Genomic DNA, 12,984 nt, shown 5'->3' with positions numbered 1-12,984 from the left:
TGATGATCAACATCATGGCACCAACAAAGTCTGAATAGATTGGTTTGGGTTTGTTAACTCGAAACTAATCCTGTAACCCTGAGTTTGTTAGCTATTCAAAAAAAGAAGCAATTTTTAAGAGAAAAACAACTCTTCTACGATTAATGTTGACTACTGTCTTAATTTAAACCATGTCTGGAAAAAAAACCTAGGTGTATAACACATTTATTAAGTCTATTAAGCTCATATTTTTATTTTAGACGTGGTGTACAAATTTCTGAAATTTAGTTTGAAGTTTAAAATGCGCGCAGTATGAGGGACTTTAAATTTGGAATGTAAACAAGGAAGGAGCAGTCGTTGATCACTTGTGCACGGTGTCATGATAAATCCTGTCCCCCTGTGAAATCGTGTCCGCAAGGACCCCAAGAGCGATTCTATTGGCTGAAAGAAATTTTAATAGGTAATCTGTTCACACCTGCTTGCAAATACTAGGTAAAAAAATAAATGATATTTAAAAAAAAAAAAAAAGTATGGGGCGAGAAAGACCCGTATCTTAATGTACTTAAATGTGTTGTGTAAGTTAAGTTTTTGGCGAATCAGCTAGCAGCCATCGAATCCGGACAGATCAAATCATATCGTACAGGAAGAAATTTTAAATGATGGGTTCTGTGACTGTCACTCAAATCCATTTATAATACTGAAATGGCTGTCAGGATACATTTGGTTGGAGCTTTACGTTATGGTTATATCGGCTCCAGGACGAGTGTCGTTAGTTCACAGCGACTGATCTGCTCTCATGAGGGAGGACGAGGATCATCTGACAGTATAAGGGTGAGACATCACTTCTCTCTTGGATCCGTAATCTTATAGATTAGCAATGACTTTCATTTATGGTCTGAAGCGCAGTGCACATAAACGTTTTTGTTTTTTAAAATCGAATTTACTTGTCACTGCGTAACGATACTAGTTAAGAATGAAGATATCAAAACCTAGAGTCCACTCAGGCATAATCATATGTTAATAAGTCAATTGTTTTTGCGCCATAGGTACTCTATGATGGAGAATGCCCAATATGTGTTAAAGAAATTAGCTTTCTTCAGTTTCTTCAGAGAAAAAGAGCAGAAAAGGTAGATTTTGTGGACATTTCACTGCCAGAATATGACGGGACAAAATATGGAGTCAGTTATGACATGGCAATGGAGGAAATGACAGTGATTGATACGAATAACAAGGTGAGTGATCAGTTTTACACTTTATCTTGGCAAAAATCTCAGTAGCATTGTGTTTCAGTATTTTATGCATTTTGTGGTATTCTCACTAGTTTTCCTCAGTCTAAAACGCTATGAAAAAAATGTTATGGTGTTTAAATTCAATAAATTTCACAATACCTGACCAAATATGTGATTTATTATTCATCCCTGCTTTTTTGTTCTGGGGGCAGATTCATCGTGGTGTGCCAGCTTTTACAGTCATGTACGGTGCGGTGGGTTTGGGTTGGCTTGGACGGTTCATCTCTCTCCCACTGATCAGGCCTGTAATGGATCTCGCCTATGGGGTGTTTGCAAGAAACAGACTAAAGTGGACCGGCAGAGAGGGCTGCACCACTGGACGATGTGCTAAAAAAGATACATAAGTGTCTTCATGCTCTAATATCATGTCAATGGATCGTTAGTAACAGTTGTTGTTACTGTAAAGTTGACCTGTTTTGCATCTAATATTTAAAAGAGTGAATATAACTGGAATGTATCCACATGTGCTCAGAATAAACTTTAACTTAACTTTAAAAAGACAATGGGATGTGTATACACTAAATTACTTAAACTAAGGGGGTAGTCAGAGTGTTATCACTGAACAACTCTGAGGGTACATTTTCTAAATTTAGACACCTCCTGGCTAGTCATCAACTGTTGGGATGTGGTAGGACAGATTGTGCTTAAACGAGGAATGGCCAGGGGTTTGGTCTGCACTCCTTTAAACCGACCAATAGGATTTGAACCTCAGAGTAGGGCGGGATTAAAAACCACAACAGAAACAAGTGTCAATGCCACAGGAAGTTATCCAAGCAATATATATGTTTTGGAAAGAAAGTGAGCATTTGTTTATCACCTTTCAGTCAAGTTCAGCAGAAGAGGAGAGAGCGAATGGTAAGACAAAATATCTTTACTTAATTTGCTAGGGCTTCAAGACCTACTAGTCACCCTCAAGGTTAAGTCTGGCTTGTATTAGATTTAAATGTGACCTTCTGTCTTGGTGAAGAATAAAAATAAGTTTAGGATGACAAGTTATAATCATTGCTTAATTTGAACATTTTAATAATTGAACCCCCTACGATTTACACTATAGTCACAACAATCTCAAATCCAAAGAATGTTTGTGTTCACAGTGCATTAATGTTAACAGACACTTCTATTGATCTTAAAAATATACGTAAACGTTGGGATTGATAAATAAAACCTTTTAAAGTGTTACCCATTAAAATATGTATTGCTTCTTAATATTAACTGTTATGGAAATGTATTCCTCATGTAATTCCTAGTGCAGTTGTAATTTTTTGATGAATGAAGGTCTGGGAATAGATGCTAAAGTTTGTGTAGCATTTAAATTCTTAGTAGTTTATATACATTAAAGTCATCATTGTTACAATACATTAATATTTTACGCAATTAACAAATTGCAAATGAGAATGCAGTGATTTGGTCTATTGGTGAGAATGTCTTGCATTTTAAATAGTGAACTTGTTGATTCCATGTGACCAAGTTGGAAATTGACATGTTGTGGAACTGAATGTACACAAGATGACGCAAAGGCCTATTCCGGTCCTCAGATCACAACAAAGACAAGTGACATTTCTCTTGTCTGTCACATGGCCGTTAAATATGTACTGGAGGTTCATGGAAGTACTAAACTTTGGTGTCCAATTTCACGCTTCTGAGCATAGTCAGCCTGTTCTTATTCACAGAATGGCTTATATATAACATTCACTCTGCAAAAACCCCTGAAGAGTTTTTATTTTTTAATTAAGGGCTTAATTAGAATAAGCTAATTAAAACACTGTGAAAAGGATGTCATACTTATAAATTTAATTGACTCAGACAGTCATTTTGTGTGCATGATCTACATTAGAAGATTTGCTTATTAATCATTATTTATAAATTAGAAACATAAGGTGGAGTATTTGCAGTGCCAAAATAAGATTTTTTTCTTTCAATTAAAAGTTTTAATAATTAAATAAGCAAGTTAAACTATTGGACATGGATGCATTTATGACATATTTCATAATTTATTTTTGACAAATTTCTTGCTTTTTTGTTTTTGTTTGTTTATATATCTGATAATTGACCATAATTGACCAGGAGGGGGCGTACAAACATAAATTAACACTGGATCAAATTTTGAAACATTATTTGGGTTTTTATAGATTTTCCTGTTGTAGGAATAATTTCTATAACTGATGTTGTTCTTAAATATACTGTATACTTTTTATAGGTTTTTATGTTTGTTTCTGTGTATTTTAGACATTTCATGATTCTGATTCTGCTACCAAAGCTCAACCGGTCCTCATTCAGATCATCTGCTCGGACTTCATTGATGGGTTGGTATCTTGACAAAACACAGGTCACTTACCTAACCTGGGGTCAAGGTAGCTCTGATAACTGTGCAAGATGAAGTATCTCCTCACAAACATTAAAAATGTGTCTCACCTTGTCAGGAGCATCTGCTCCTCACCTCAATCTACTTGGAGAATTCCTCTCAAATCTAATAGAGCAATAAAAACCATAAGACTTTTTGGAGCAGTTAGCAGTAATATGAAATATAAGAAGGGATTGGGCCTTCAGATGTATAATTTATACTCAACCTCCAGTAGAGAGACATTCAAAGCAAAAGCACCCATTGGAGTTTACCAGAACAGCAGGAATACTTTTCGGCTGCACTTACTTGGAATGAGATTAGGAGAGTCTTTTAATCGTCTCTCCCAACACATTAACTTATACTTTAAGCAGAAACAGGTCTCTGTGATAGATTATGGGCAGAATGAATTGATATCTGCAGTGCAGGAACCACTTATCAGAACACAGAGACGAGTTCAGAGAGAGAGACGCTCTGGAGAGTCCAGAGCATTTATAGGGACGCCTTCCATTGAGCAGGTCAACCAAACATCCTCAAATCAACCTTTGACCTCGGCCTATCCTGGACTACAGCTCTTCCACATCAGCTCCATGGCAAACAGATTTGGGGAGACGTACAGCTATGTGGCCAATCACATTAACTCGGTTTTCTCTCGAAATCCAGCAAAGCAAATCCATGTGGCGGTATCATCAGATGATGGGTTCAGAAGGTCTAGAAGCAGAAAGCGAAGAGTTATGGGTAATAAAAGTGTTATTTGTAAGGAAACTGAGCAAACTCAGCAAAAAATTAGTTTGGGTACAAGACCAGAGATTGAAAACTATGTATCTAGTTCCTGGGAAGAACTATACCTTCACTTTGCCAGTCACGTCAATCGATACTTTGGGGCAAAAGTTGCAGATACTGCTGAGGAATCACCACATGTTGATCATGAGTTGGCACACACTGAGACAAACACCCTGAAGACATCAGTCTCACTGGACCCGCTAAGCAAAACTAAACGCACTACCTCTCTTCTTCAGCCTAAATCTCCGGGCTTGTTCCACATGAGCAGCCTCACCACACGCTTTGGGGAAAATTACACTTACATGGCCAACCACGTTAATCTGTACTTCAAAAGATCTTCAGCTTCAGACTGTTCAGAGAATGAGGAGGTGGGTGAAGAGCTGTACACAGAACATTGCAGAGGCTCATCTGAGGACATGGTGAGCCAGGAAAAAACAGTGCCCTTCTTTGAGTGCCTGTTGAAACCCTCAACTTTACCTGGCTTTGTGGGCAGCTACCTCGGAATGGGCTCTAGCAAGCGTAGTGACCGTACAACTGTAACAAGGACCCCAGAGGAAATGCTGGATAAAACTGTGAGTTTTTCATGACCAGAAATCACGATTTAATCAAACACCTCTAATTAAGCATTTGGGACTCATATGAGTTTCATAGATATTTAATTTCGTCATGCCGATTTCCTCTATTTATTTATTTGTAATACCGGTATTTAGATTACCTTTACCATAATCTAACTCTCATGTAATCTTTAAAAATATTAATCATTTTCTAACACTGTTAAATTGCAGCAAATCTCAAAAGTATTATCCATTTTTCATACTGTAATGCTTACATTTACCTGGAGCATTTAAAATAATTGATTTTTAGGGATTATTTATTCTAAAATATTATAGAATTGTATTTATCGGGTATCAGCGACGACGTATCAGCCAGAATTGTAATATTGGTGCATCCCTTTGCATTTGCTAAAGTGTACTGTCAAAATGAATTTTTACAAAGTTGTAAATAAAAAAAAAGACATTATAAAAGTGTTTTACAATAAAATATTTCAGTCTTTCTTCAAAAAGCATTTTTTTGTGTGTGTGTGTCCTGTTTGAAAGCTTTTGTTTTCTGCACTGTATCTACACTTTCAAGTCAATGAAATGGATTGATTATAGCAGGAACGCTGTTTTTTAGGTTTTGAAGAGGAGGAAGGAAGATGAGATGACAAGATTTTTACTGAACAGACTGGAAGAGGCTAGCGTACCATCATCCATCACTTCTTGTGTGGAGAAACTGAACACTCACCTCATTCAGCACCCAGCATGCAAGGCTGTGGTGTGGCAGGTATACAATACAACACTCAAATACCCCAGTACTCAATATGGAACTGTAGAAGTTCAGATTTATCAATCCATTTATTTGATGAAATCCAGGAAAAAGCAGCACTGCATCTCCTTAGACGACGCCGGATCTTTTGGATGGACGAAAAAATACAAGAAGCCATTAGGGAGACTCTTGCTCTGATTGGCTATGTGGATCCAGTCAAAGGTTGTGGGATCAGAGTGCTTTCCATTGATGGAGGTGGAACCAAGTAGGAAACAACATTTATTCTACATGCTTATAGTTTTTGCCTGTAAAACTAAAGAAAAAGAAAAAAAATATATATATAGGGAGTGCAGAATTATTAGGCAAGTTGTATTTTTGAGGATTAATTTTATTATTGAACATCAACCATGTTCTCAATGAACACAAACTCATTAATATCAATGCTAAATATTTTTGGAAGTTTTAGTTTTAGCTATTTTAGGGGGATATCTGTGTGTGCAGGTGACTATTACTGTGCATAATTATTAGGCAACTTAACAAAAAACAAATTTATACCCATTTCAATTATTTATTTTTACCAGTGAAACCAATATAACATCTCAACATTCACAAATATACATTTCTGACATTCAAAAACCAAACAAAAACAAATCAGTGACCAATATAGCCACCTTTCTTTGCAAGGGCACTCAAAAGCCTGCCATCCATGGATTCTGTCAGTGTTTTGATCTGTTCACCATCAACATTGCGTGCAGCAGCAACCACAGCCTCCCAGACACTGTTCAGAGAGGTGTACTGTTTTCCCTCCTTGTAAATCGCACATTTGATGATGGACAACAGGTTCTCAATGGGGTTCAGATCAGGTGAACAATGAGGCCATATCATTAGATTTTCTTCTTTTATACCCTTTCTTGCCAGCCACGCTGTGGAGTACTTGGACGCGTGTGATGGAGCATTGTCCTGCATGAAAATCATGTTTTTCTTGAAGGATGCAGACTTCTTCCTGTACCACTGCTTGAAGAAGGTGTCTTCCAGAAACTGGCAGTAGGACTGGGAGTTGAGCTTGACTCCATCCTCAACCCGAAAAGGCCCCACAAGCTAATCTTTGATGATACCAGCCCAAACCAGTACTCCACCTCCACCTTGCTGGCGTCTGAGTCGGACTGGAGCTCTCTGCCCTTTGCCAATCCAGCCACGGGCCCATCCATCTAGCCCATCAAGACTCACGCTCATTTCATCAGTCCATAAAACCTTAGAAAAATCAGTCTTGAGATATTTCTTGGCCCAGTCTTGACGTTTCAGCTTGTGTGTCTTGTTCAGTGGTGGTCGACTTTCTGCCTTTCTTACCTTGGCCATGTCTCTGAGTATTGCACACCTTGTGCTTTTGGGCACTCCAGTGATGTTGCAGCTCTGAAATATGGCCAAACTGGTGGCAAGTGGCATCTTGGCAGCTGCACGCTGGACTTTTCTCAGTTCACGGGTAGTTATTTTGCGCCTTGGTTTTTCCACACGCTTCTTGCGACCCTGTTGACTATTTTGAATGAAACGCTTGATTGTTCGATGATCACGCTTCAGAAGCTTGGCTATTTTAAGACTGCTGCATCCCTCTGCAATATATCTCACGATTTTTGACTTTTCTGAGCCTGTCAAGTCCTTCTTTTGACCCATTTTGCCAAAGGAAAGAAAGTTGCCTAATAATTATGCGCACCTGATATAGGGTGTTGATGTCATTAGACCACACCCCTTCTCATTACAGAGATACACATCACCTAATATGCTTAATTGGTAGTAGGCTTTCCAGCCTATACAGCTTGGAGTAAGACAACATGCATAACGAGGATGATGTGGTCAAAATACTCATTTGCCTAATAATTCTGCACTCCCTATATATAATATATATATATAGGGAGTATATATATATACTATACTATATAGTGTATATATATATATATATATATATATATATATATATATATATATATATATATATATATATATATATATATATATATATATATATATATACCACCATAGGAGATATATATCTCCTATATATACTATATAGTATAGTGTATATATATATATATATATATATATATATATATATATATATATATATATACTATATAGTATAGTATATATATATATATATATATATATATATATATATATATATATATATATATATATATATATATATATATATATATATATATATATATACTATACTATATAGCATATATACTATATATATATATATATATATATATATATATATATATATATATATCCAATATATCCAATATGCCTTCCAAAAAGCTTTTTAGGGATACTGAACATCTGTGAGCAATTTTAACAACAATTTTATGGAATATAACAATTATGACCATTATTTTTGTCACTCATAAATGTGTTTATGCCAAGATGGCTTTTACTTACAACTGTTTATTGCATTACAGAGGGTTAGTTCCACTACAAGTGCTAAAACAGCTGGAGGCTCAAACAGGAAAACGAGTGTATCAACTTTTTGACTATATATGTGGAGTCAGCACAGGTAATAATGCACAACAAAGCCCTTGTTCTCAAAGTTATACAGAAAATATTTACACTGCCAACCTAAAGTATTTTTATTCAGCACAGACACATTAAATTGATCAAAAATTACAGTAAAGACATTTATAATGTAAAAACAGATTTTATTTTAAATGAAAACTTGATTTTTAAACTTCATCAAAGAATCCTGAAACTAAAATGTATCATGGTTTCCATTAAAATATTAAGCAGCACAACGTTTTCAGTATTGATAACAATTTGATGATGTTTCTTGAGCATCGAATCATCATATCTGAATGATTTCTGAAAGATCATGTGACCTTGAAGACTAGAGTAATGTTGCTGAAAATGCAGCTTTGTATGACAGAAATAAAATACATTTTAAAATATATTCAAATAGATAATGGTTATTTCAAATAGTAATTATTGAGACTTTTGAAAATTTGATCAAATTAATGCAGCTCTGTTGAGCACAAGAGGCTTACCGACCTCACTTTTGACCAGCAGTGTACATATAAAGTTAATACGGACTATACTCTATAATCACGTATTATTACATGGCTCTCTGGAATATTTGATTCTGATTTGTCAATCACAGCTTTCTGAAGTCATATTTTTAAATGAGACTATACTGTATAATTGACCATTGTTCCCGGCAACAGATTTCCTACACATTTCTGTTAGTTTTAAGTCTCATATAATTAAATTATTTCAGTATTTCATGTCTATTTATTTATTTGGTTGGTAAGTAGCCATATTATAAGGAGAATGTACAATCAATCTCACAAAAGTCTCCACTTCACATTGTGGTCTTGATAATTTTGTCAAGAATCATTTTCATCTTTTTTTAATCTCTGTGTTTAATATGCAGGAGCAGTTTTGGCTTTCATGTTGGGTCTAGTCCGTATCACTTTAGATGAATGTGAAGAGATGTATCATCGTTTTGGGACAGACGTTTTTCGACAAAACCCCCTGGTTGGTACAGTGAAGATGGGCTGGACACACTCGTACTACAACACTGAAACATGGGAGATGATCTTAAGGTTGGATTTAAACACTCAGTGGAAGTAGAAAACTATACTGTATTCATACCTGTAATGCTTTCTTAACTATTCCCATGTTCATCTTAGGGAGAAGATGGGGCAGGAGATTTTAATTAAAACGGCAAGAGATGAGCTGAGCCCTAAGGTGAATAATCAAAAATATCATCTGTCTTTTTCAAACTTACTTTTAAAATCCAGATTTTCACCATCACCTGACTGCTGTTCCCACAGGTGTCTGCTGTAAGTGCCGTAGTGAACTGGGGGAAAAGTCCGAAAGCATTTATCTTCCGCAACTATAACCACGCTCCAGGAAGATTGAGCCGCTATGCCGGAGGATCGGGGTACCGGCTGTGGCAGGCTGTCCGCGCCTCTTCTGCTGCTCCAGGATATTTCCAGGAGTTCCCTCTCCACGGTGACATACACCAGGTCAGAACATTCAATTTTAAATAACTAATTCAGAACTCAAAATATACTTGTTTCCGGACCATATCGCATCTTTTTTCTCCAGGATGGTGGTCTTATCCTCAATAACCCCTGTGCTCTGGCTGTCCATGAAAGCCGATTGCTGTGGCCCAATCAGCACTTCCAGTGTGTGCTGTCGCTGGGAACTGGTCGCTATGACAACGCTAGAAGAGGGCCTGCAACCTCCACTAGTCTGAGAGCCAAAATCAGCAACCTGATCTGCAGTGCCACCGATACTGAGGGTTAGTCTGGTACCACTTTGAGTATAATAGAAGTAATATTACAGAAAATACATTTAAAATTATTATTTGTGTATATGGGTGTGACGATACCTTCATGTAACAATTCGATCCGGTAAAAGGTTAAAAGTTGCACTATGTAGTATTTTTGCAGGAAAAGATCCAAAAACCACCAGACCAGTGTTATATATTTTGTTCAGTTGAGTTCCAAAAAATGTTTCCAACTATTTGTAAATTGTAAGAAAATTGCTATTTTAATTAAGGAGCCGGGACGTCTGAGGGAGTCTGCTTTTAATTGTGTCATATCTGCGTTACCCTAGATTTCCGGTTTTATTTGGCAGAAGCGCTTTACTCTCACTGCAGTGTGCAACAAGTATCACAGCAGCTGCTAAGCGAACGCACAGAGTAACGTCATAACATAATTTAAAAAGTTGCTTGTGAGCCGTATGTTTGTATAACAATCGCTCCAGCAGCCTTGCTCAGCTCCTTCAACACTGTCCTGCTCTGCTTCATATACAGTAACGTTAATAACGCATCCATCAACTTGATTTCTGCCCGAGTCCTGTCCCGATTCTTTTCCACTGGCTGAGTTGAAGACCACATGTCCCAAGATTCTGCACTCAAACTTATCAAACTATGCCTTTGTTTTGAATAGGCGCCCTCTAGCGGACGGAAAAGTTACATGGTGTAGCTTTAACAAAAAATATACTAAATTAAAATATGCTAAATTTGGTATTACATTGGGGGTGAAAATGAATAGGCTTAGACTTGGTGTTTATTAATATTAATTATTTTAGACGAATATGCTTGCCCTCTTGTCACAGACTAGATATATTTAAAATAATGTCGGCCACTTTTTACTGTTAACATAAGACATTTGGCACTTTCAGGACCCACAAATATTTCCCCATTGCATTAAATATACCTATATTCATTACACATTAACACATAAACATTATATATAGTAGTTTAATGTAGTACTGACACTAAAACACTGTAAACTTCAATTTTTTTCTCATCATTTTGGATGAACTATACGCACACACACAGACATACACTCACACACACAAACACACACGCACACACACACACACACACACAATGCAAGCTACATTACATTTTTTATTGCGATATATTGTGACACAATATATTGTTACACCCCTAGTGCATAATATATTAATATATTAATTAAAAAAATATTTTTTGTGAAGTAATTACTTAGGATAAAAGCATCTGTTAACTGAATAACTGTACATTAAAATCTAAAAATAAAGCAAATAAATATTGTTTTACACTACATGCATTAGGCAGGTTAAAATGGTGCTCTTTTGCACACACTTGCATATGCCTTTTACTTTAAAAATCTTTTTTAATTTGCATATAATAGGTGCTGATCGTGTTCATATTGCCATGTTTAGGTGTTCACACTCTGTTGGATGACCTCTTATCACCGAATGTGTATTTTCGCTTTAACCCGATGCTGAGTTCAAACGTGACACTGGATGAGAGCAGGCCTGAAGTGCTTCAACAGCTGCAGAAAGACACACAGCTGTACTTGGACCGGAACCGACCCAAACTGCAATGTCTATGCGATGTGCTGATGGCAGAGCGCACAGCAATATGGAAAGCACGGGACTGGATGGGTGGGAAAGCGTGGGAGCTGCAGCAGCGCTGGGCTTGAATGGATGTTTACAGCGTTGATCAGTAATTAGTTGAATGTATGCATTTGTCTGGGTGAAAACTAATTACAATAGAATCACAAACATTTATTTTTTTACAAGTTACAAATCATTGATAGAGAAGTTACAAATCAAATCAGTATTTCATGTCCAAATAAGCAGCCATGTTAGACACATACTGAGACCTTCTTCCATGAAACCATGTAAATGTAAATTCTGTATAAATGTCAATATGTATAGCCTCACGGATGTATTTATTTCTTTATTTCTGTTTTACATTTGTAATACTGTTTATGTCATTAAAGAAAAATGCACTTTTTTGATCAAACTAAGGGCACACTACTTCTAATCATTAGTTTGTATGATGTTAATACTTTACCCATAAAGTTTATACTATATAATAGGACATTTAAATCATGGGATTGCTTTAAAAACAAAACACATGAAAACCCTTTAGATATTTTCCACTACTTATAAAGAAAATAGAAACAACTGCCATTGCCAAACAGACAGATTATGAAAGTGTGGCTATTTAAAATGCTGATTTTATTGATGTTTTCAATGCTAAATGACCTGAAGAAGCTTCAAAGTCATCAGTCATGTGATTAGTGGTGACTGGGATATCAGTCAAGAGTGCTGTTTGTTATTTTGGACAGTTGTGTATAATTTCCCCTCTGAGAATTTATTTTACTGCAGCCTCTGCTTTGGATGAACTTTCTGATTCCCTTTCTATCATTATAAGGTTTTTTGACAGACTGTTATAGTTTAAGAGACGAAATATGGACAAAGAGCACAATGATGATGCTTTTGTAAATTGAAAATAGACCGCACAGAATCCTCCATCTGTACTGAACACTGACTGAAGCCACTGAAATATCAGTTCAGGTAAGAAAAGATCATTCTATTATAAAAAAAAAAAAAGTGTTTTTACTTACATGATTTTAGCATCATCCTTACCAAACCAAAATATAATACATTTATTTAGTTATTTATGTGACCCTGGACCACATACCAATCACAAGGGTCAATTTTTTGAAATTGAGATTTATACATGATCTGAAAGCTGATAAATAAGCTCTCCAGTGATGTATGGTTTGTTAGGATAGGACAATATTGGCCGAGCAAAAAAATCTAAATATTGAGAAATGCCTTTAAAGTTATCCAAATGTAGTCTTTATCAATTAATACATTGTTGATATATTTACAGTGTACAAAATATCTTCATGGAACATGATCTTTACTTAATATACTTTTGTCCCGTACAAAGTATTGGTTATTCCCACGTGCAACTTACAACTGATTTTGTGCTCCAGG

The 12,984-nt window shown here is 36.1% G+C and overlaps 2 protein-coding genes across 2 annotated transcripts; both read left to right on the top strand.

Moving 5' to 3' along the window:
* Window positions 1–333: 333 nt before the first annotated feature.
* LOC137078805 (uncharacterized) lies at window positions 334–1,769 on the top strand. Its single transcript, XM_067446506.1, has 3 exons — window positions 334–810; window positions 1,026–1,211; window positions 1,421–1,769. The coding sequence occupies exons 1-3, from the start codon at window positions 682–684 to the stop codon at window positions 1,610–1,612; spliced, it is 507 nt and encodes a 168-aa protein (XP_067302607.1). The 5' UTR covers window positions 334–681; the 3' UTR covers window positions 1,613–1,769.
* A 199-nt stretch (window positions 1,770–1,968) lies between these two features.
* LOC137079504 (calcium-independent phospholipase A2-gamma-like) lies at window positions 1,969–11,672 on the top strand. The gene is made up of 8 exons (XM_067447457.1): window positions 1,969–2,123; window positions 3,495–4,961; window positions 5,563–5,740; window positions 9,119–9,290; window positions 9,378–9,435; window positions 9,522–9,716; window positions 9,799–9,994; window positions 11,410–11,672. The coding sequence occupies exons 2-8, from the start codon at window positions 3,642–3,644 to the stop codon at window positions 11,670–11,672; spliced, it is 2,382 nt and encodes a 793-aa protein (XP_067303558.1). The 5' UTR covers window positions 1,969–2,123; window positions 3,495–3,641.
* The last annotated feature ends 1,312 nt before the right edge of the window (window positions 11,673–12,984 follow it).

This window comes from Pseudorasbora parva, chromosome 6 (assembly GCF_024679245.1).
Source record: "Pseudorasbora parva isolate DD20220531a chromosome 6, ASM2467924v1, whole genome shotgun sequence".
In the NCBI taxonomy this organism is placed as follows: Eukaryota; Metazoa; Chordata; class Actinopteri; order Cypriniformes; family Gobionidae; genus Pseudorasbora; species Pseudorasbora parva.
This window is presented reverse-complemented; position numbering and strand designations above follow the sequence as displayed.